The sequence below is a fragment of the Patella vulgata genome, chromosome 2 (genome assembly GCF_932274485.2).
Source record: "Patella vulgata chromosome 2, xgPatVulg1.2, whole genome shotgun sequence".
Classification (NCBI taxonomy): Eukaryota; Metazoa; Mollusca; class Gastropoda; family Patellidae; genus Patella; species Patella vulgata.
Genome location: NC_065880.2, coordinates 21350625 through 21376626, shown reverse-complemented (window position 1 = coordinate 21376626; position 26002 = coordinate 21350625). Strand labels below are relative to the sequence as shown.

Here is a 26002-nt window from a genome sequence, read left to right as displayed (position 1 = left end):
GTCTCACCCAGTTATTAAAAATCAAAACCTTGACCTACTTGATTATGCATGATTTGCATTTTTCGGAAAATATCATTTCCTTACGACTAAATCCATGCTAATATGTACTCAGATTAATTATTTAACATTTAAATAAAGGAAATCAAATCGAAATACCAAAACTTGAAAGTCTCCCAGCTTGGATTCAAATGAATTTTAAACAGGCCCATCAATTTGGTTCACTTGAAATAAAGATGGCGGCTATCTTGTTACATAGGGAACAGCATAGATAGATGGAATTTTCAATTCGTCGTATCTGTGCAAGTACTGAACCGTTAATGGACCGATATTCCTATTAAAGAATCAACTTTCACAATATTTTAGTTTGCAAGAGATGCTCCGTCTTCATTAGCCCAGTTTAGGAGCAAAACAGTAGGACGTTAAACCCCATTTCATTTCATGCAAGGGATGCTAAAATCACCCATAGAGTTGTTATGATTTAAAAGGAAATCATTTTGCATAAGCAGTTACTGAACTGCTTGAACATCGTTATTTTAAGCTGTAATTATGAGGACTCATAATGAAGTTTAAAATATCTATATTTTTATGCATATAACGATATGTGTCAAATTTTGCAGATAATCTGATTTAAACAAGCCCAAAGTTCCTGTTCAGTCATATTGTTGCTTAAACAGGAGTTTCACAAAGTTCTAGCAACTACTTAATTTCATTTTCATTCAGAAGGAAAGGGATGAATGAATGACCTAATTGCACTGCAAATCATTACTGTTGTTATCTATGCAAGTCAAAGGTTTGATCAATAAAGGCTTGAGGGTGTAGGTACTCTGGATTTTCTCCATTTCTAAAGATCATCTCTCTCTCTCTCTCTCTCTCTCTCTCTCTCTTTTTAAGGGAAAAAATGCACAGCTACCATAATTGGAATATTTTTGGAATAAAATACATAACTGAGTCAGTTCTACAAATCTATTTGCTGTTTTGATTAGCTAAATATCAAACATAATATTAATGAGTAAATAATGATAATGAATAAATTTAAGAGACATTGAAAAATCATATTTTGTGTCATTTCACATTAGAAATAAATATTTTTATTAGTTAGTAATGGTTTTTAATTTTCCTATTCAATTAAATGTGAATGCTGTAAAGAGCAGATGTTGTTGTATATTGAATATTTATCATTTAAATAATGTTATTTTATAATATATTAGGTTATTGAGATCTTGCTCAATGAACAAGGTCAGTGTTAATTATATGTTTGTGGGTCACTATCTAGTGACATGGTGTATGCTCAGTTATTGGTATTACCACTTATGCTGCAACAAATATGTCATCCGTATTTGATTTCACATTTTCAGTGTTCAGTTGTAATCTGTTTGATTTCTTTTGGTAAGATTGTTCAAGTTCGGGGTGGGGGTGGTTGTTTAAGTATCTAAATTAAATGTCAAAATTAAGTAACAGGCTATTTACCTTGTCTGAAAGTTTCAGCTAAAAGTATTGAGTCATTTGGAAATGATCATCAAGACTGTTTATAGCGCTTATGCTACTCTTCTGTGAACGATGTCTAGGTCATATGTTATTGTTTTATATTCCTTAAGACTGAATCCTTCAATAATTGTATGTTAATGTCAACACTTTCATAGTAACTAATTTATATACTATTCAAAAAAAGTTGGGGATATTTGATTTTGGGGGCATAATACTAAAATATGCAAATGACTACGAAAAAAAGTCACTATAGAACCTAACAGAAGAAACATTTCCAGTTACATGTGACGCCCAAACGCACCAATAGCTACCGCATGGAATGCAGGTGATGCTTGGGATCATCATGGGGGTCCAACCCAAGATTTGCACGACTCTGACTTTGAATGTTACAGTCATTGTGGCATTGAATTCCAGGGTGGAAACATCAGTTTAATTGTTTTAGTGACCAGAAAACAAATTTTGATATGCGTTGGCTTACCCAAAATGAAAGGTTACGTGCCCTTGGCATGCTACAGATCGGCACAACACAGGCGGTTGTGGCGCGGACGATGAATGTTTCTCAGTCTGTCATAAGCAGGCTATGGTCCAGATACCGTGATACACAATCTGTACAGGACAGACCACGCTCAGGTCGACCAAGGGCGACAACTCAAGCCCAGGATCGATTTATCCGTACCTTGGCCTTGAGAAATCCTGTCATCACAGCAAATCAGATCAGCGCTCGTCTTCAAACAGACACTGGTGTGAGAGTGAGTGGCCAGACGATTCGGAATCGACTGCATAGGGGTCACCTTCGCGCCTGACGTCCTCGCGTGATCCCTTGTTTGAGAGATCATCACATTCAGGCAAGACGTCGTTGGTGTAGGGATCGTCAAAACTGGGATAATCGACGCTGGAGCAATGTGATGTTTTCAGATGAGTCAAGGTTCACTGTTGATTTTTTGGACAGACGTAGGAGGGTGTGGCGTCGTCGAAACGAGCGCTTCCAAGACGTTAACGTCATCAGACATGATCGATTTGGGGGTGGTTCTGTTATGGTGTGGGGAGGCATCACTGTTGCTGGAAGAACGGCTTTACATGTTGTTGCAGGGCGTGTTACAGGCCAGTACTACCGGGACAACATCTTGGCAGTCCATGTTGTGCCATTCGCACGACGTCATGGCCGCCGTTTCATCTTCCAGGATGACAACGCAAGATGTCAAAGGGCCAGGATCGTTACAGGTTACCTCCAACAACAGAACATCACCACATTACCTTGGCCAGCACGGAGTCCCGACCTCTCCCCCATCGAGCATGTCTGGGACATGCTTGGACAGAGGTTACGTCAACGTCAACAACGTCCTGCCAATGTCCAAGAACTTGCTGCTGCGTTGCAACAGGAATTGGACAATCTGGACCAAAATGACCTTAGACGTCTCATTAGGAGTATGCCACGTCGGATCAATGCTTGTTTGGCAAACAGAGGAGGATTTACCCGTTACTGACTTGGTTGTGATGCTGTGGTAACTTTGCTGTTTGACCCCGGGTATCATTTTACCCTTATAATGGTCAGTCTGTGCCTTACTTAGTCTAACGATCATTTGGAATAAATCGATGAATGTGAACTTCATTTCATTTTGTCATTTGTTTCTTCGTCAGTTTCATTAGGTGACTTTAATAACACTTAAAAATCAAATATCCCCTACTTTTTTTGAATAGTATATAAAAAGACAAATGTATGTAAGATGAATTATTAGATGGAGAGACCTGCTTAGAGAACCTATATACTAGTTACATGAAGTTGTAAGTTGTTGGTGTTATTTGCTCCTGAAATAAGTGTTAAAGATCCATTCCAAGAATCTGTATTCATTTCCGATACTTAGAGAATATACGTCGACAAACTACATTCCCTGAAAGTCGAACAGTGTTACTTCTGTAGCACTAACTCGAATTTTTCATTGAGTGATGTGACTATTCAATAAGGATCATTTAAATGCAGCACTATCCTGCAAAATTCAGATATGAACAGTGTCAGCACTGATGAATACATGCAGACCTGACACAGATGTAGGTGTTGCCAGATAATGTGTTGATCTTATCGAGGCATTGTCATGTGTTGCCATCCAGTGTTGCATTTTCGTTGTGTGACAGTAGATATTTCTACTTTTAAGGATTCTTCAAATCTTTTTCCTTTTTGCAAAAGATAACATCAAAATGGCTCCCAGTCAATGAAAGGTTGAAAAGTTGTTGCAATGGCATGAAAATTGCACAGATTAACAAGGGATAAAGCTTTTAGAATTGAAATGAAATGAAATGAAATGAGGTTTACTGTCCTACTGTTCTGCTCCTAAACTGGGCTAATGAAGACGGGAATACGCCATACAGTGTGCTATGAGGGAAATTTTGCCCAGGCAGCGACTTTACAGCCTACTCTTATATCAAATTCCAACTGCCAAGGGATCTTTTACGTGCACGCCAATTTGTACACGGGACCTTGGTTTTTCGTCAAATCCTTTTAGAATTGATAAATGCAAAGACAGTAATAGTGCTGCTTGGGTAAAATCCTGCTTAATGGTATTGCCGACATTATTATCAAACATAAACAGAAATTTTGTTGTTCTTTATAGAGTACATCCAATCGTGTAGGCTTGCTCCGGGTCCTCTGATTGTCTTCCAATCCTAAAGGCCCTATGTGCAAGTAAATTATTGAAATTGCACCATATGTCAGTCCTGAAGTTTATGTTGACTGGACATTTAACCCCATTTATCTCTCTTTAGGCCCGACATTTTTAATTTCATTGTTTACAGATTTTTTGGCAGCACTTTAGGTTGGGTAGGTCAAAATAAAAATAAAAATAAATTTAAACTTTAGATTTTTTTTTCAGCACAGCGTTATCATATTGGTTGGGTAGGTCGGTTAAAAAAAAAAACCAAAAAAAAAACCACAAAATATTGTTAACAAAACAAAATAAGTGTGTGACAATATATTATGTATCACTGTTAACCAGTATACGATGTCACAAACTAGGAAATGGGTTAATTATAAGAGTCTATTCCCTTTGATATAACTAGACTTCAACAAAAATAATTCTTGGTAATTTATGGAGAATGTCGTATGTATGTGATTACCACAAAAATAACGACAGAGGTACACCTTTTGAAAATTTTCCATATTTAATTCACGTACCAACTTGAAGTTCACGTCAGTAATATTCCAGAATAAATTACCGTCTTCGTTTATTCGATGAAACGTTCGCGTTTCATAAGTCGATGATCTAAAATATTAGTATTTTTCTACTATTGCCAGTATCAGAAAATGCCGTACATGTAGCCAAAATAGGCTAATACGGCACCATGGCATTTCTTCATAACACAATTTGTAGTTTTCTGTCTATCACGCAGCAAGTCACGTAACTTGCAAAAGTTTTTATTCATTCGCCAATGATAGACACACGGTACAATTATCACGTGACAACCATACTTGAAACTGTTTTTAAAAAAAATTCTGCGCGATTATGATATAGCCTTCAATAAAAACGACAATATTTTTAAGTTTAAGCCTTTGTCAAAATGTGTATAAAATAAAAAAAATCATAACGGTAAGCGCGATTTCGAACTGGTTTATTGACCTAATTCGCCATTGAAATTCAGCATTGGAGATGCCATCAGGTAAATATATTATTAAATGATTGTTTCTCGGTGTATTCGATGTTCTATCAGGGGATTATATTCAATGAAGATTTAAATTTACCTAACAATTGGTCAATGAATCCATCAATGTATGATCCAGTTATTATTATAATATCTACCGGTACCTGGAATTCATACGCGGCGTGGAAGACGCTCGATTGGCAAACCATGCCGAGATCGTCTTCTTTTGTCACGTAGGTTTCAATTCATGGTCTTTCTTAACTGAATAATTTTTTAAACGATAAGGCGATACGGCCATATTACGTTTCGATATAAATATCGCTGGAATGTATTGATACATATCGGTGTATCGATATATCGACACAGCCCTAACAACGATACCTGTATGTGTATCGAAACGTAGCTTGTTAATAAATTCAGAAGTAGTATATCCATATAAGTGCGTATAGTGTCCGATGAATTTATTTTCACAAATGATCTTTGATTAATTCCCGTTTCTTGCCACACGTTGAGGCACAGATATCCCGCCATTTTGAATGACAGTTCTCGTGGGATAACGCTCTCGCTCATGTTGTCTTACTGCACAGCACGCGATGTTTCCTAAATACACGGGATACATTGAAGCCAATGTATCAAAATGAAAATTGATAAACATTAATAAAAAAAATATGACAACAAACAAAGATTTTATTTCATGTATGGGTCGGAAATAAAATAAAATTAAATTCTCAAGTTACATATTTATTTTTTTATCGGGAGGTTCACGCTTCAGTCGGCGGGTCTGTAAAACGAAAAATCAAAAAAGTGTCGCCTTAAGGAGTAAAAAATAAAGATTATATTTAATTTATTTTGAGATTTAATCTTGTTTAAATTTATTTTTAATATGGATATTGGGTTTTTAGTTTATTTTTCCTAGGACATGCGCATTTAGAAATTGCATTATTTAAATCTTTATACAGAAAATTTGTACCATATTAATATTGAATTGTATCGTCACCTGCCATATTTTAGTAATAAGCAGTCATTACAGGAAGAAACTGTTCGTTATACCTCTCTTTACATTGTCAGTCATATTCAATAAAAATCTGTTGTTTATTTGTTATTGTTAAAGGACCAAGTGCTATGAAAGCTAGTGTAACAGCAGTTATTTGGAGCTGAATAAAACTATCAGATCAATATGAGACCTGAATAGGTGCTTACATGTTTAAATATTACTGAAACCACATGTTACTATGTGCTTTATCCGTCAACCAATATATTTCTTTCTTTGAACATTACTTTGCCTACATATGCTGTTTAGAATAATTGCATGTAATGAGGTGCTCTGTTTTGTCAACTTATTATGTATTGACTTGTGACAAAGTAAGAGTGAACACTGAGGCAGATTTAACACGCTTATAGTCAATTAGTTAATCCTTATCAATCCTTATCGTGTACATATATACACTGGTAGCATTGGCAGGTATTGATTTCTATTAATCCTATTTCATGCTCATGTCACTGATAGACTTCCTGCATTGTAATATTTATTACTTATTGATGTCAACAAGATAAAATGATTTTTACTGATAACTTGTATTTATCAGGTTCTATTAAGTACAGGTATTTCAACAGGTAAATGGTGGTTATGTTTAAGTTATTACATTGTCACTTAAATGTTTTTGGGGGTTTTTTTTTTTCAAGTTAAATATATAGATTTATTTTTTTTCAGCGGCCAGAATTGAGCAATATAGATATTTATGATGTGAAGGGCGAAAGGATGTAAACCCTCCAGTGTGGCCATTTCAACAATAAGACGCCATGATAGAAATGGAAAGACATGTCAACCAGACCAATGACAGGTTGCATTGTATTAAACAGGTGAGTTACATTATGTTAATTGCAGTCAGGGTCACAGTACATGCGATTCACATGGTGGGATATAAGTAATAGTTTGCCTGACAAATAGTTGACATGAAAAATGACTGCATGACAAAATGGCAATAGTTGACATGAAAAATGGGCTATACTATATACCGAAAAACACCGGAAAACTACCGGAAAACACCATGTTATACTGAATACCGGAAAACACCGGAAAAACACTAAATACCGGAAACCACCCTAAATAGGTAACCCGGAGAAGGGCTATACTATAAACCGGAAACTAACCCTAACCCAGTCACACAGAGGACCAGGCTTCCGGTTACCTATTTAGGGTGCTAGTCTCCAGGTTACCTATTTAGAGTGTTTTCCGGTATTTAGTGTTTTTCCGGTGTTTTCCGGTTGTTTTCTGGTGTTTTCCGGTATATAGTATTGCCGTGAAAAATGACAGCATGCCAAAATGCTAATAGCTTACATGAAAACGACTGCATGACAAAATGGCAATAGTTGACGTTTAAAAATGACTGAATGGCAAAAAATGATAATAGTTGACATGAAATGTGACTGCATGGTAATAGTTGATGCGAAGTTCTGCATAGAGATATAGTAATATTTAAAAGGAGGTGTAGTTGATATGATGTGAGATTTAAAAGTGTATAAGTGTAGTTGTAACGAGAACATGGTTGACCTGAAATATACGAGATAGTGAAAATGTTTATATAATGTTTGGTGGTGCAGATATATTGGTTGACATAAGAGTAATGGTTAGTAAAGGCTAAAGAGGTAATATTTGGAATTCAAAGTATTGCGTGGTGCAGAGATAATAATTGACATGCAATTTATTAGGTGGTGTTGAGATAACATAAGATCATCTGTGTGTTAAAGTGATAATATGAGATTTACTAGGTGGTGTTGAGATATAGTTAACGTAAGATCTTCTGTGTGGTAAGTAAAGTGGTAACATCAAATTAATAGGTGGTGTTGAGATAATAGTAAACCTAAGATCTTCTGTGTGGTAAAATGGAATATGAGATTTAATTGGTAGTGATGGGATAATTGTTAACATATATCTTCTGTTTGGTAAAGTGGTATGAGATTTGATTGTTTGTGTTGCGATAATGAGATCTTCTGCGTGGTAATTAATGTGGTCATACATAGTTGACATGACATTTACTTGGTGGTGAAATGATAACGATGAAGGTTGTATAATAATATAATGGCAGTTAACTCTGGGTGTATGGTTGGATAATAGTATGGTGTTAATTAACACTGAGATCAAACTAGTATTGTTGTTCCAGTGATGATAACAGAGCTGCCAGTTGACATTTAAAGAGAATGATAACTGACGGGTTGATGACAAAGTGAACTAATGTTTGGATAATGATAAAAAGTTAAGACTGATGGTTGGATAACGATAAAAAGTTAAGACTGATGGTTGGATAATGATGATAACCAGTTAACACAGTGGTTGAATAATGATCACCAATTAGCATAGCAGTCACACTGATGATTGGATAATAATATCCAGTTAATAATGAATATGATGATGATCACACTGATGGTTGGATGATAATACCGAGGTAATAATGAATATGATGATGATGATCACACTGATGGTTGGTTAGTAATACCCAGATGATAATGATGATGACACTCACTGATGGTTGGATAATAATACACAGGAAATAATGATGATCGCATTGGGTAAAGGAATGTGGCAATCACACAGGTGGTTGGATTTTGATACCTGCCGTTTGCACAGTCATCACACTAATAGTAGTAAAGTAACTGCAAAACAAATTGACAGGCCTTGTAAATATTTTCCCTATTCAAAACTTTCTTTTGAAACCGGAGGCCCATATTTTCCAAAATACAGACTTAAATAAGCAGGATGAAAACTGCTAATTATCATGCACAAGGTATGAAATAAACCAGAAAAAAAATCTAATTAATGAAATCTACATGTCTGAAAAATCTTGTACATGATCTTTTAATCGGTATTAATAAAACATCAATTACTTTATCCCCTTATAGTAGATCTCAACCAATATAGTTAGCGTGAGTATACATAAAGCCTGTAGTTCATTTGTTCATTAGCCCAAGGTGTGAGTATTCTAACAGTTATAGGTTGCTGATTATTACCTTTTAGTAGATTTAGCTTTTGACGGCTTTCTATTATGAAATGTGATCATGTCATCAATATGTAATGATACCTGTGGTACAAGCAGACAATAATGGCTGTTAATGGACCGTTTGCTGAAATATTATAGAATGTTAATTAGCATCTAAAAACACTGGTTGTAAATATTACCAAGCAAAGCCGATAAAGGTTGTGAAAAATAAGAGAGTGGACGTTTCAAGAGCTAGAAAGCCTGTCATAAAAGACATGTGAGAAATAGATTAATGATATCTAGAGAAAGGCATTGTATTCAATGTGCCATGACTAATCTAATATTATATTGTATCATGGGCTAATACTAGCACTACTTGTGTAATAATATTGCCAGCTATACTGGTTAAACAGCAAGCATACTAGTATGCATTAGCTTGATTAACTTGTCTTTCCCTAGGGTCACTTCTATTGCCTACTTTTTAGTGAGAGACTGAGCGTGATAGTGGAAAATGTCATTCGGGTAGATATTGGTGATAATTAGTTGTGGTAGAATTGCTGTAACTATTGTCTTGATGTCACAGCATGTAGGAGGTGGTAGTGGGCAGATTAATCTTCCTCATATTCTGACGTCTATCAGATCTTTTTTCGTCTTCACTTTCTAAATATGAAGTACAAACTGGTTTTTTTTCATCAATATCTAGTGTAATTATTATTAAGATGTTGTAGAAATTCTTTTCTTGTTTCGCATATAATTTGATTGATATACAAATCTAATACAAGTGTGTGGAGTATTTCATAAAATATTATTGTCACACATTGTCCAGTCAGTCGTCATCCCCAATTGCTTGTGGAAGCTCTTAGAGGCTAAAGGTAAAGTTACCATCCAACTGGTTTTAAATTTATACATGTTGTTAATAGTCCTACAGTGAAGAATCCTATTGTTTTTCCCTAATTTCCAATAATTACTTGAAGAGTTGTATATGCAGTTTTTATGTCCATGATTTCCAATAATTACTTTCAGAGTTATGACTCTTGATTACTTTAAAAAATCTTGTGGCCCCCAACAGGCTAAGGTTATCAGCCTATCAATATGAAATATATACACAGTGTTAATGTTCACAAGAAGAAAAAGTCTATTGATCTTCATGGTTGTTGTAGGCCTTGATCAGTTTTAGTGCCATGTAAATGCTTCCATTACCTACAAAAAAATTAAAATGTGACAACCTTTATGGACTGTTCGAACAATTTAGCTGCTGGGAGCATTCGTTTCTTCACCTGGTATTATCTTTGAGTGAAGCAAAAAGGTGGTCTGCCAGGCAACGAATGAACTTGTTGTTCAAATTTTATCATGCAAGAAGTATAACTTTATGGTAATCAATATTAGTTGAATTAGATCAATGCTGTTTCCAAACACGGCTTTTACAGAGCTTTTCCTCAGATTCACTGCTGATCAACTCATCCTTCTACTGAAATATCTTGTTCTCAAACAGTAAAATAACCTCGATAAACCAGACATCTAATAAACCATTAATCAATGTAGTCAGGACTAAATAGTTAGCTAGTAATAAGATAATGTAAATATTGAACGAGATAAAAGCCAGGTTATAGGTTTCTTCTGACAATTTCATTTCATTTGGCTTTTACAGTTCTTGAATGCTAACTGTTTGACAGTCATGCCAGTAGAAACAAGCAGACCCTGTTCGAGGATCTAGCTTGAAGCTACTCGTTGTCCCATACTACTATTGACAATTTCATCTTAATAATTTAAATAGATTAAGTGATAGAATGAATACACAAAATAAATATGAAAATAACCTTTACATCTAGAGTGCTCGCTCACAATACTCTATTAGGTGATCAAGGGAAATAACTATTACAGTAATTAATGGAAATTTAATAGTCTTTATAGTCTTTTACCTCTCACTAATCAGAACAAGGCAAGTAAATTTGAAGCAGATTAGATAATAACTTTGCATAGACTTTAAGACCTTTAGAACGTGCTTTCAATTTCAGTAGTCTTTTGTTCTCATTCGATCTAATATTGTCCCTAATACATGTGAAAATAATATTTTTTGTCTCTATTTTATAATACTTTAAAGATTTTAGATAAAAATAATAAAAAGGTCTTTCGGTTGTAAATCACAAGTATATTGGGATAAGGCTATTGTTAGCTATTGATATCAATAATTTATATTAAAACTACAATTCTTTCCAAACTCTGTATTTTATGTAAATAATTTAGTATACAAACTATTTAAATAACTAATCAATAAAGATCAACATATGGCTATAATTTTGATCCTTGGTATTTGACGTAGAAAACATCAATATTAAATATTAATATACTATGTGTATCAACGAATACAAACCCCAAAATCACTTAAAAGGTTGTGGAAGATTTTGATCAGAACCTTAAACTTTTTTTTACAAAATTTTTATCAAAGTATTCAATCTGCATTTTCAACTCCATGAGCAAAAAAATCCACCCAGTAAAAACAACATGTAATGATATGTTACACCCAAATACTGATAGTCTGATACCCTGAAAATGAAAAATCTTTGCTGTAGTGCCATAAAGTAGAGACACAATTAAGACAATATATTTCTTGATAGCAGCCCAGCCCATTCTTGAATTATAAGCTCTTTCTTTTGCAGCTCTTGCATTCCATTTTTTAAACTTCAACACAAACTCTGCTGGACGGAATAACATTTTCAGTGTCAAATTATGATTGGTTAACAATTGTTTTAACAACCAATCAATGATCTAGTAACAAATTAAACAGGGTCATAAGTGTGAAAGCTGATGTGACCAAAATGTCAGGTGTGGTAAATGTTGGGTTATAAATTCATTAAAGATCTGTCAATACGTAAAGCAAACTTACAGGAAAAAGAATTATATTAGGGTGAAAAACAGATTAATGATTGGTTATTATTAATAATGAAATGAAATTGGGGTTAATGTCTTACTTTTCTGAATCAACTGGGCTAATGATGATCAAAATAAAAGAGATAGAGAGAGAAACAGGTTGAACATCCACTCAACACAAACATTTTTGGACAAACATATGGTTCAATTTTATTTCCATTATTCAATTGTGCAGTGACCGCCCTAGACATTCGCCAATTCGCCAATGGCGACAATTATTTTTATTGGCGAATAAATTGATGATACTGGCGAAAAATTTGGCGAATGAATTTTAGAGAGTGTTATTTCGTAAATCTGCTAATATTAAATTTGAAATCGTCTCATTCAACGCTTCGTTCGATCGACTCGATGGAACGTCTATTTTTAGTACATTAAGTACTCTAGTCTCAACCTTACAAGTCGCAAATCAGTCAATGTTACGCATTAAAACGACCGAAAGATCGAGTCTCGAGACTGTAAATCTTACAAGTCGCAAATCAGTCAATGTTACGCATTAAAACGACCAAAAGATCGAATCTCGAGACTGTAAAATTACACCCCTTTTGTGTGGCACTGCGTTGTTTACTTTCGCTTCACTCCAAGTTTTCTTTACTTACGCAGCAAATAAATAAAACGCACAATAATGACAACTAATACTAGTAAACCCAAAATAAGGATAGATTCCTTTTTCCTTCCTACGACTACCGTTAGTCCAGAATCTACTTCCGTGAGTGAGAGTCATCTCGGACGCAAGTCCTTCGTTGGCTTCATCAACATGTGGACAAAAATTAGACCTTAACCGAGACCGTCGAGCTAACCCTCAATGACCTCATGCTTATAAAAATGGATGGACCGGAATGCATAAATTTTGAATTTGTCAGAGCATTTGATCAGTGGTGTCTTAAAAAGGATCGTCGTGTCTTTTCTGTTATGACGATGAAGTAAATTAAATCATGTGATTGTGAAGTACGTCCTATAAACATTTTTTTGTTATCTGCACTCATTCTCTCAATAATGTGAACTTTTGCATGGACAAGGAGATAAAATAATATTCTTGTGTACTACAATATAAGTACATATTAAACATTTATTTTCATTTTTAATTAACAAACATATGAATAAAAATGATATAAAATATTTGGCTAAAACATTCTGAATTGGCTAAAAAAAATTTGATTTGGCTAAAAATTTGGCTAAAGGTTTTAAGAGTCTAGGGCGGTCACTGATTGTGTATAAAAGTCTTTAGCAGTGGAAGGAAACCGGAGGACCCAGAGAAAACCCATGAGGTTAGGTAGAAGACCTTACTCCTTTTCATGTACAAGTGTGGAATTGAAATCACACCTCTTGACTCAATGATTTGGCCACCCAAACCCCCATATCAAAATAAAACATCAGATTAAATCATTTGTTTTTTTTAAATTTGACCTAACTCAAAGTGGTTTCTGTTCTTTAAGTCCAAGATGTTTCATAAAACATTTTTGCAATGGTTTTTGAACCCAGTAAACCGGTAATGTAATGTAGCTGTTCATCATGACAGAAAATTAAAACTTTTGATTGATAAGTGTACAATTATTGATTTAGTTATTAAAAAAAGATTATTTAAGAGGTAAATTAAAGAAAATGATAAGATTTCTGCTTGAAGACACAAAGCACTTGAATAATGGGTTAAGTGAATCATATTCCTGTTCACAAACACCTAAACTCAGTTACATGCCCTACAGTGGCATTTTTAACCTTTTATTATTGATTGGGTTGGAGTAGTAATGCTGCACCTATTCTGTAATGCCCGTAGAGACTAGTTTTTCAAATATTTTCTGCTCTATAATTCAACTAATGGTGACAATAATCTGTAGCCAGGGGGTAAGTGGTATTCTATTACCCTATACCCATGTTAGTTATGTCTGAAATGCGATGTTGGCCATATTTTTTGTTACTCAAATTATAAAGTTAGTTTTGAGGAGTGAATATGTGTACTTTTATAAACATTGTTTCTATTTTAGTTAAGAAAGCCATATAAATTGATCAATTTTCTATAAAATCTGTTGTGATGGGGATATGGTAATTTTCAATGACATGGAAAACAATATTTATAGTAATTCTAGGACTTTAAATATATGGGTACTCCATATGTTACATTTGTTTGAACTAGAAATCATTGATGTCTGTTGGTTTACTGCACTCTGCAACATGTCCACTCATAATGTCCTACATTAATTACCTTGATAGACTCAATAAGATCATGTTGGTGTCCAGAAAACACTGCTTCTAAGTAAAATGGCCCAGATAAAGTGTTAATTATGATGTCTTCAACATTGTTGAATACATACTTATTCAATAATAAGTTTTAAAAACAAACTGTTTATTGCACAATGTGATCATCTGATTTTCACAGATAATAATTTAGAACATTTAAGTGCTTCAAAACCCAATGTCCCCTTTGGCTGCAGGACTTAAAGCATATATGCCTTAAAGTCTCTGATAGTCATTTAAGAGATTGTTAATGCCTGGCAAACTACAATCTTGTGAAAGTTGAATCTCTAAAAGAAATATTCCAAAGATGGTTCAATTCTGTTCACCATTTGCAAAGATCTGATGATCTGAAAATTTGTCAACATTCGGCATCCACTATAAGCCAGCACCACCTATGATTTTTACTTAAATGTTTTGATGGTCGTCTTTGTAATCCTATTGAATCCAATTCGGGAGATTATTTACCTTTGATATTTTGTTTTCTGAATTAAATTGTTAAATAATCAATATCAATACATTTTAGCGTGAGTTAAGCTGTGAAAAATTAGATATTGTCCAAAAAATACAAATGATGATCAGCAACTTTAATCCAGCTTAAAAATGTTAACCTTAACTTTACAATCTTTAGCATGTCCTCATGTGCAATTTCTATCACCTTCTGAGGTAATTGATGGCCTTATGTAGGATTATCGCATGCATAATTAATTATATCATCTCATAGACAAAGTGTGATCGTCAGATTAGTTAAGCTGGCTTGTCTCACAATCTCAGTGCATGATGCACTCTCCTAATATTGCCTGGAATTTTATTCTAGTTTATCTTTCCCAGTTTAAACAGCGTAATAAATTGAATTGTTTAAATGCGATTTAGCAGCTGACACAGTACAAAACATGACACAATTATATGGAATACAAGTTACTTGAATTTATTACTAGTGACTATTTAACTGAAAGTGATTCAGATTTTTAAATCAAATTTTCAGATTGATTTTACTTTTAAACTAAGTGATATATGGGAGTGGCTAAGTAAGGAAGGTCCTGGCTCACTAATCAGATCCCCTGGTTCGATCCCGGTGTTGGCTGAGAAAATTCCTCAGGATTTTCCAACTATATTCCACTTGTCAGAGTTGCAGGATTGATGGCCTGGCTAGGAGATACAGCGCTTAGTCGTTCGGATAATACAAAAAAAAACAAGGTCCAATATACACTTGACAGTTTGAATTCAAAATAAGTGTAGGCCGTATAGTGCCGGTGACGGGGGAAAATTTCCCTCATAGTACACTATATGGCGCATGCCCGTCTTCGTTAGCGCAGGTGGTGCAGATTAGTAGGATATTAAACCCCATTTAATTTCATTTATGATATCATTTTCACAACATTCACTTGTTTAGGAATTACATATATATATTTGTGCAGCTTGTATGAAGTAGGAAATGATAGATAAGGTACAATATGTTAAAACAATTTGTACTATGTATGTTTAATGGTGTCAGAAGTGTGGTATAATAAAGAGATCAGTAAAGCATGTTTACCACACAACCTACAAGATGGAGTTGTGCTGTGACAGAATACAGAAACTTTTTACTTAATTAGCATGTTGACTAAATCCTTCTCTTCATTCTCTCGACAGGATTTCTAAATTAAACAGATTGCAACATACTTAGAGCTGTTGTGGTGCAGATTTACCATTTAACTTTCTAATAATAATCGTGTCGACAGCCTGCAAGTTTTTGGCTCTATCTATAAATACAACAATATGTAGAAGATATCTGATAGCTTAGCTCCTCACTAAACATTTTTCTAGGAAAAAGAACTCGGCTGGAGGCTAACAATAACATCATGATTTATCTGAATTTTTGTAGCCAGAGAAAAAGCCACATCAGAAGTGAACAAGTAGAGCTATTATATCATTCTTGAGTTTTTCACAAATATATCCTTTTAATTCGTGAAGAGTATATGTTACTTGACGTTTATAACATATTTAGTGTTGTTGAAAAACGCTACTTGATTAATATACGACCCACTCCTACACTTAATATCTTAAATAAAATCACAAGCTAATCTTGTCTTTTTCTGTTAAATGTATGTCATTTTTTACAAAAATATCATTTCTTTCTCTTAAAATTACTGCAACATTTTGTGTACTATATTTATTTTGTATCAAAAAAAAGTCATTTACTTTTAAAATAGTACCCAAATTCAGACTGTTAAGAGTTTAATTTGTTTTTGCTATAAATTTATCAACCTTTTTCATTTTTTTTTCATAGCATTTGCTGACACCAGGAGGGTTTCAAAACGCAGCCAGGGAACTGCTAGAATGGTGCTCTGATCTAAGAGCATTTCAGCGCCAGTTTGAGGAGAGTTTGATGTCCTGTTTAACGGTAAGTTAAATTATAAAAATTAAAAGAAATCATATTTTCAGGTGATGTAATCAGTAAGTTTTATATCAAAATATTTGACAACAGAAATACACATAAGATTGCATACTTCTCAATAATTTGGCAAATCTTGTGGCTACGATTTTTAAGTTGTGAAGGAGCATATGATACTTTTAATCTATGCACCCAATATGTTGCCTTTCTTTCCATGTTATTGTAGTTATCTCCCTTTGGAGTTAATAAATCATCAGTCCAGTGCAATATTATACTCAACACTCTAAATAAATCATTTATTATTAGCTCTTATATAAACACACCATCTTGACTTGCACATATTACAAATATAGCCACTTAAAAATAACTGTAGAAGAATAAGAAAGCAGAACAATCATAGTATGTTAAATGTAGTTATGGTACTGGTAGCTAATGTAAATACCTCCTTTAGGGTATTAACAAACCTTCAACTCCCCTTGATATTTTTAGACCAGTGTAAAATACTTAACACATTTAGCAAGCAATTGAATTAACAGTGAGTATAAGCATCTCTGGTTAACAAATCACCTTGTGTCTTGTGCCTAATAAATAGCATAGAGATGATAAACAGGATAAAGGAGAAGAAGAGTTTATTTTGACAAACATAGAACTCATATCGTCTTGTATGCTTGCTTCACTTGAGATGTGAACCAAGTAAATTGTATGTTTAGCTACGAATGTAACGATAGTAATCTAGCTTTCACTATTGTAAGCAAGATGGGTTTTTATTCTTAGTTTATACATTCTCGAAATATTTGTATGTTTCCGTATTGTAAAACATTTATCAAGCTCTCAGAACAATTTACATCTATTTAGAGTAGGATAATAGGTTTCATGAATATAGAATTTAACAGTATTTTTGTATCTTACAAATTAAAAAAAATATCTGCTTATTAAGTGATTTTTCTCAAGAGTTATTTCAACAAGAATGGTAACAAAATGTATAAATAAATCATAAAAAAGCTGAAGAATGTATAGAAGTAAATATAGGAGATAGTAGATGAGATCTGTGTCACTTAGATGATGTCTGCTGTCAACTTCTTCTGCTTCAAAGTCATTAACCTAACATGACAGTGTCTACAAATACCACATTGTAATAGCCTCACAAACTTAAAAAGAGAAAAACTACAGACATGAGATATTAAGTCTGGTGTAGATGTAATATATTAGATATCTTTGCCCGAGTGACATATTAACTATGTGGGTACAAAATAATACCCAAAACACAAGTGAGTGTTATCAATATAATGAACAATAACTTTGCCCAGAATTAAAGAATTAATTAAGCCCCACAAAAATTAAAATTAAATGTGAAAGCTACCTGCTTGAATCTAAGTAAAAATCCTTTGGTTTTTAAATAGATTTTATGTACAAAGTGTTCCCCACCCCACCCTCTTAGTACTGTCATTAATTGTTGCCTTTACCAGACCCATTGAATAGCTCATTAAAATGGTTGTTTTTGGGGCCCCCAATTCCCTGTAATATCAATATTTAAAATTCTACACACACCTCTCACCTACTTCAACCCCCATCCTCAACTCCCTACAACCACTTTGTCAGAAGTTTTGCATTTGCTACTGAAATTGTCATTTAAAATTCTTACATGCCATCTCAAGCAAGTTTTATTTTGAAATATTTAGCTATTTGCTTTCTGTTTTTAGAACACCTGATACCACTTCTCAATTATTTGAGACAGTCAAAAAGTCAAAAAAAGTTGTTACACTTTTCTATCACAATTTCTGAACTTTGTACTGTAAGGTAGAAGATCTAGATGATACAATGATTTCAATACTTTGCTGAGATAATTGACAAATGAATGGGTTTTTGAGAAGTTCCCTGTAGCAATTTGATGATCGATCATGAAGGATAAGGAAATTAAAAATAATCAAAAACTGTGTTTTTACTAAAGTATAAAAAAATCATCATCAGCCCTTGATTCTAGTCCATGCTTTTTATGGTTTTAAAGTTCTTGCATCTTCTCTCAGACCTGTTGATGTAAATGAAAAGCCAGATAAATTGCTAAAAAAATATGCCATAATGATCTCTTGGGACGAGACTCACCATTGATCTCAAAAAGTTAATCACAAACATTTCTTGGTTTTCAGTTATCGTAAAGTAGAGAGTAATATATTATAGAAAAAGCCTCATTGACAGGCCATCTTCTGATTGAATTCAGAATGTGTTCTGTGCGTCTGCAAAAACATTTGATTGATATACTACCTTTTAAGCACACATTCTCAACTAGTAAAATATGGTTTACTTAAATTTATTGAAGTATTAGACCAGTTTGACCAAATTACATCATGATGGATATCAACAGATTGATTTCAAAGCTGTGAAGTTGACTAGACACAAGAATAAATGTCATTTTCTAGCTTTTCGATAGCATTCACGACGCTCATCGAAGTAGATGAAGTTTGGCGTATGTCCTCAGATGTATTCAAAATATAATCTGGGTATTTGATTATTGTTCAACAAATATATTTTAAGGTTACTAGTTTTATTTGCTTAACTCATTTCTGAAAAGATTGTACATGTTAAAACTGTTTAGTTAAACCTGTATCCAAATCAGATCATGAATAATGCATTAGATCTAATACAAATAATGAAATTGAATAAACTTGTCAAAAGTACACTCAACAGTCTGTGTGTAAAATCAGAGCCGCAGCACGCTTGATGTGTTAATGTTAAGTGTGGATCACATCACCTTGTAAAATGAGCAAAATCTAATCTTCATTATTTAATAAATATTTGTCTCAAACATATTTTGTTTAGTTAGAAAACAATGAATGCTTGGTGTACATCAGGCAATGATGAATATTACAATGCTACGGATTGATTGAAAATTAAATGTAAAAACTCTGACTGATCTGAGTGTATTTGAGAAATTTAGAGATATTTAGTTATTAAACATCTTGGACTCGATGAACATTTTGTCTTTGTATAATTTTCATTTGAATGGAGTGCTATGAAAATGTGCTACACAACCCCTTAAATTGACTTTCTCTGCAGGATAATGTAATAAATGACTCCTGTTCCATTTGAACTAGATAACCCAGCTTATTTTTACACTAGCAAATAATTCAGCATTTTAGATTCTGATTGGTAACATAAAAGACATGATATTATTGATCAAATCATAATGTATTTCATAACATTTCACCTCCAATCTTTCTAAACTGTTATTGATTCCACTATTCCTACTAAAACTGTCATTTTGTATAAAACTAGCTGTAATGACTTTCTGTAGTTTAACACACATTGATCCAGTTACAGACATAAAATAATAGATATTGTGTTGAATCACTTCATTTTACACAATCGCTTGATATTGTCGGTAAAAAGTTATGTCCGCTGGAATGATTTAGATTACGTAGAGATTTTTTTCACTCCATGTTTCTTTTATATGCCCACATTTTCAATTAGATGTATATTGTTGTCGCCCCAGTCTGTCCAGACATCAGGACGTCCATTCACATTTTGTCTCTGGACACTACAGGTCACACTTTTTATCCGATTTTGACGAAATTTGAAAGTTTATATCCCAAAAATCTTGGTTCCTTTCGATATTCACACATATCAGACCATAACTTCCTGAATTGTGGCCCCTGATTGTACGGAAAATCACTTTTTTAGCTTTGGGACCCCCTAGAGATTACAATTTTTATCTGATTTTAAAAATCGTTCAGATGTATCACCATTATACCATAATGATGGTCCGGGGGGTTGGGTTGCTGAATGGTTAATGCATGCGTGTTGGATCAGAAAGTCTGTCAATTGAGTCAAGTGGCATGGTTTCGATTCCTCTGCCTGTCCAATGTCGTGGGGTTTCTCCAGGTCCTGCGGTTTCCTCCTGCTCCTTAAGACCCCCATGCACAAGTGTATTATTGAAATAAAATTGAACCATATGTTAGTCCCGAAATTACCTAGTTTGTGTCAAGTGGGTGTTAAATCCTGTTTCTCTCTCTCTCACTCTTTCTTTATAAAGGGTCTTTTAATTAGAAACTTTATGAAGATGAATAAACCACCTCTCATTTTCACTTAAGTCTGTTTTTGTACTGCTGTTGAGGGGTGAATTTGAAATATCAACTTTAAAAAGAGAACATGTTTTATAAACATTTAGTTATAAATCTTTAATGCATATTGAATTAGAATTTTGTTAAGTGCTTAATATTATAACATGCGATGTAGAAGATGTGAGTTGAAGCAAGTTAAGACGATTTGGTCCGAAATCAACAATATGGTAACCTTAGAATGAATCTGATTATTGTCGGCCATTTGTATTGGATGGCAGATAATGGTTGTTATCGACCACAATTGAAGTCTGTAATTAGTTCACATCAGTCGCTCAGCTTTAGTGATTCTTCCACCAGCCTTCAGAGTTGTGTTAATTTTATTGATGATCAACTCGCTTACTCTTTGTCAAACTCTTGCCTCTCGCAATTATTGATATGTTTTTCGATTTGGACGCTTAAAGACGCAACTCCTACACGCTTGATGACAGAAGTGAAATTGTATGATAGAGCTTCAAATTAAGTTTTTATAACTGCGAGGTAGCAATTGTTATTCAAGAGTTTATAATCATTGAGCTAGTAATATATGATTTATTGTATGGATTCTATGCTGGCTTACCAAGCATTTTGTTATTGATTAAAAACAACCTTTATTCGTACATTGTTTTTGTCTAACTTCTGCAACAGATCATTTGGGCCTACGCTTGATTATTTATAGAGGTTTCTGTAACATTTCAAGGTTGACAAGTTCTATTAATTTATTGAAGATTAGCACACTTCATATAGACATGACAATGCTATAAGCTTATTTTCTGTGTGATTTATTAAGACTACTGTATCTTGTAGATATAAAATTGTAAAAATGTTTAAACAATTTAAGATTTCTCCCGAGGAGGATAGATATGAAAAGCCAGCTGTGAATTTGATTTTGATATATTATCGTATTAAGTCCTAAAACCAACTCTTGGTATTCACCTGTCACTTATTGAAGACTTATCTTTACGATATTTCAATAACATGTAAACGTATATTATATATAAGTTTTTATTACTTTTGTAACTAGAGCAATATAAGTAAAAACACTTGAAAGGTTTGTGATTGAGCTATAATGATATATATAGTAGATTATGTAGGTAAAACTACTGTTGACTTAAAATTTGCAATGAGTCAATAAGATAGTAGATATAGGACACGAGTAGGTCAAGATTCTTTGTTTATTGATTGAGGATAATCTAAAGTGTACCAGTTATCAAATGTTTAACACCCTATTTTATAAGGTATTATAAGTTGATAGAAAGCCATATGATAGAGTATTAAATGGATCATGAGCCCACCAGTTTTCAATAGCTTGTATTTATATACTGACCCCGGAGTGAGGTAACTTGTTCAACAAGTATGAACTGATGCTCCTGGCATAACTTATCTTAATCCAATGAACCTTACACTGCAGAAAGAAAGAGACTGAATTGAATTACAAATAAATAGCCTATTATCAATGAATTGGAGATCTTTTGCAGCAAGAGAGCTGAAAAGCGCAGGACCCTCAAGTGGCTGAAAATAAATAGGGGTGTGTCTGCATTTTTGTGGCGGGTTAAGGGAGCATAGCAACAAGCTAATATTCCACAAGTCTAGACCTTAGACCTGCAGATTTGTCTATTATAAATGAGACCGTTTTAGCCTGCCAAGCCCAGGCATCAATTTGAACTTTCAGCTCATGTTTTTCAGCTAGAAGATGTAGGTTCCGATTACATGATAAACATAACATTGGGTAATTTCCACATCATATTCTATTGGATCAACTGGCCAAGATAAAGTCAGAGATATTTTCTCTTTACTTGATTACATCTACAAGATATTGCATGCTGAGCTTGGGCTATTAAAGCTTCTTGTTAGTGTAATAAGATTTCCTTTGACTGTAAACTCTCTTTTAATTCAAAGTGTTATTCAGAAACAATTCTTACTATTCCTCAGTAATTTTTTGCAGGGCCACTGTAAGGCAAGTTTTCAAATGACGCTGTGGACACTGCCCCTTTTCATTAAAAAAGTTACTCTTTTATTCTCAAATAGATCAAAGTTATATGTTGATTGATTTTACTCCATTTGATCAATTTGTGAGTCCCCAAATGACCTGATTTGTGTCAAATGGACTTTCAAACTGTTTTTCAATGATCACCTCCAGAGTTTTGACACTTTATAGGCTGTAATTATTAACCCGTCTTTCTCATATTTCCATTTCTTGTCTATCTGGTTGATTTTCAACAATTATTGACAAAAACCATTTAGAGTTATTCACCTTTGTTACAAAACCTTATTAGAACCTTAGAGACTTCAATTATATTCTGATCTTTTTGAAATGTTTAATCTCATAACTGCCCTGACAACATAGAAACTGGCAACCAATGTTTTGAATATTCTGCATGTTATCTATATGCAAATTTAAAATTAGTTTAAAAAATAACAAACACCATTTAGAACATATATAGGAACTATCAGTAGACAAATACTCATTAATTAACAAATTAGATCAGTTTTCTTCTATTTTCAACTGGCAACCTGCCCACGTCTTTTAACATTGATGTTATTGTTCTTTTGCTTATTATTATATTACATGTTTTTCTATATGGAAATAACTGAATATATTTTATAAGTCACAGTTTGTAAATATGTCAATTATTAATGGCTTTTGTCAACATATGTTAGTAAGTATTTTCTGTGTAATCAATAATTTTATATTACTATATTTAAGTAGGTACCATTTATTAATTCACTGCAGATCATAACTCAATTATTCATTTTCACTCACTGTTTATTTAATTTATATAACATAGAATATTCTTTATATATTTGTTTAATATGTACTTTAAACATTCTTGTTTCAATCATTGTTCTGCATGTATTCCTTTGCGATCATTAAAGCATATAAGTTAATATAAAGATGGTTTGCCACAAAGAATTTTTAAATCGATTTCTTGAATAATCAAAATTGTCCTGTACTGTACCACATTACTTTTAACTGTTGACTAAAATGTAGGTCTAATATACCAGGGCAGACCCAGCCATTTCAAAATGGCAATCTCATAAATCTCATATTAAGAGTGAAGTCCACATTGTACTATATTGAGAGTAAAGTCCACCTTAGACAAGCCTGCACATATGGCACCTGTCACATTACAAATTATCCCACAACATGCATAAAGCTTGGAAATAAGATAAGGCACCTTAGACTATATGTTGAGAGTAAATTCCACATTAGACTATATTGAGAGTAAATTCCTATCAGAGTATAGTCCCCCTTAGACTATCTTGAGAGAATAGTCCACCTAGACTATATTGAGAGAGTAAAGTCCACCATACTGAAATTTGTAGAACATTCTACATTTCTTCTTTTAAATATTCTGGGCCAATATAAATTAGATAAAATATCTAAAGGTGCAATGAATTTAACTTTTCGGATGAATTCAATGAATCGGTCCATATATGAATTTCACTTAATTACATGTCATACAGCCTTTGATGTCTTCAACTCACCAGCACACTGATGACATTGAGGTAGGCAGTTGAAATCTGTTTTAGATCATCCTTTTTCTTCTGATAACCTTTCTCCTTTGATTAATGTTTTTGACAAAAAAGGGTTTTCTCAGATATTTTATAATTATGGAAAAACACATTAAAATTTACATTCTTCAGTTTTAGTTTTTAGATGTGATATGTGTAAACTTATTTTACTTCTTTAAATATAATTGTGTAGATATTTTACTTATATCAATATAATTGTGTGGATATTTTACTTATATCTATATAATTGTGTATATATTTTACTCATATTGATATATTTGTGTATATATTATACTTATATCAACATTTTTGTGTATAATTATATACTTACTACAGTGTTGGCCTGGATGAGGTGTAACACGCTCTTGTTTTACTAATTACAAAGTAATCTGTTTGTACACATTAGCTCTGATCAGTTATGTTGTAAATAGGTAATCCTTGCCATAAATCACTTGTGATAGGCGTCACTTTATTACCCCCTATGAGGAAAACACAATACACTTATGTAATAGTGATCTTTGTCAGTGAAGTATATAGCTTGAAAATAATCATAACAATTAAGAGATGTGTTTCTCTAATTTTATGTTATTCGGTGCATTAGTGATGTATATGATTACAGCAAATGGTAGACTCATTTTCTAATCATACCACACAAGTATATAAATGATGTGTATATATCATCTAGATAGAAAACATGATGGATTTCATTTGAATCAGGTTATTGTGACCAAACAATATCCTTATATAAATTTTTAATGAAACACACTTTTTGTTTCATGAAACTGTTTCAATTTTATGATGAATGAATAATTTACTGAAATTTTAATCGTTTATATGAAGAGGTCTTATAACTTTTAAAATGTAATTGATTTTATATAATATCATATTCAGTAACATTAATTATCAAGATTCTGAGCACTGACTTACAAGGGCAAAGCCATTTTCATGAGCATTCACTTTTGATCTTAAAATGCATATTCTCCACAAGGATTTACCTAGTTGTCTAAATTTTGCACACCTAATAATTGAATATGTGAATATAGATTGAACTATATCACAGCTTAATCCACTCTGATATGTACCCAGATTGATTATTTACAGTTAATTAAGACCAGCACTAGATAATCTCCTAGCTTGGATACAGTCAGATTTAAAACAAGCCCATCAATTTGGTTCAAGGAAAATAAAGATGGTGGGCATCTTGTTACATAGGGAACCACATAGATTGACCAAATTTTCATGTTAATACTGATTCCTATTTTAATACTTTCACAATATTGTAGTTTATTAGGGGATGGGACAAAAAAATGAGGTTCCGTGTACACATTGGCGTGCACGTTAAAGATCCCTTGACAGTTGGAATTTGATATAAGAGTATGCCGTAGTGCAGCTGTCCGGGCAAAATTTTCCTCATAGCACACTGTATGCCCATCTTCATTAGCCCAGTTCGGAGCATTAGGACGTTACCATTTCATTTCATTTAGTTTATTAGGGATTGTAATTTTATATGGCCACACTAGTACTGGTATAAAAAATCAATTATTGATTAATTTACATTGTCTTAGAGATGATGAGGCTTTACAAATTGTCTTCATTTGTAAAAAAAACCAATAAGACAAGATTTGGTTTGATTTTAAAGCTCTATAGAGAAGTCAATACAAGTTTTATTAGATGTATTATTATAAAAATAATGAAAAGATTGATTTCTTTTATCTTCAATATAACCAATCTATGCTTTTTGATTTCTAGAATTTGTTGTCTTTAATTATCAGATTTAT

General features: G+C 33.2%; 1 protein-coding gene across 7 annotated transcripts in view; it reads left to right on the top strand.

The window, feature by feature from the left end:
- LOC126812303 (zinc finger MIZ domain-containing protein 1) overlaps positions 1-26002 on the top strand; it is a 184840-nt gene that overhangs the window by 94322 nt on the left and 64516 nt on the right. For 6 of the 7 annotated variants that reach the window (XM_050538632.1, XM_050538623.1, XM_056099068.1 and 3 more), the window contains 2 exons: positions 6827-6975; positions 16513-16626. In XM_050538632.1, the coding sequence (XP_050394589.1) occupies positions 6916-6975; positions 16513-16626 (174 nt within the window). In that variant the 5' untranslated portion in view covers positions 6827-6915. Of the gene's footprint in view, positions 1-6476; positions 6578-6826; positions 6976-16512; positions 16627-26002 lie in introns of those variants that run through there. The other variant, XM_050538628.2, reaches the window with a different exon arrangement.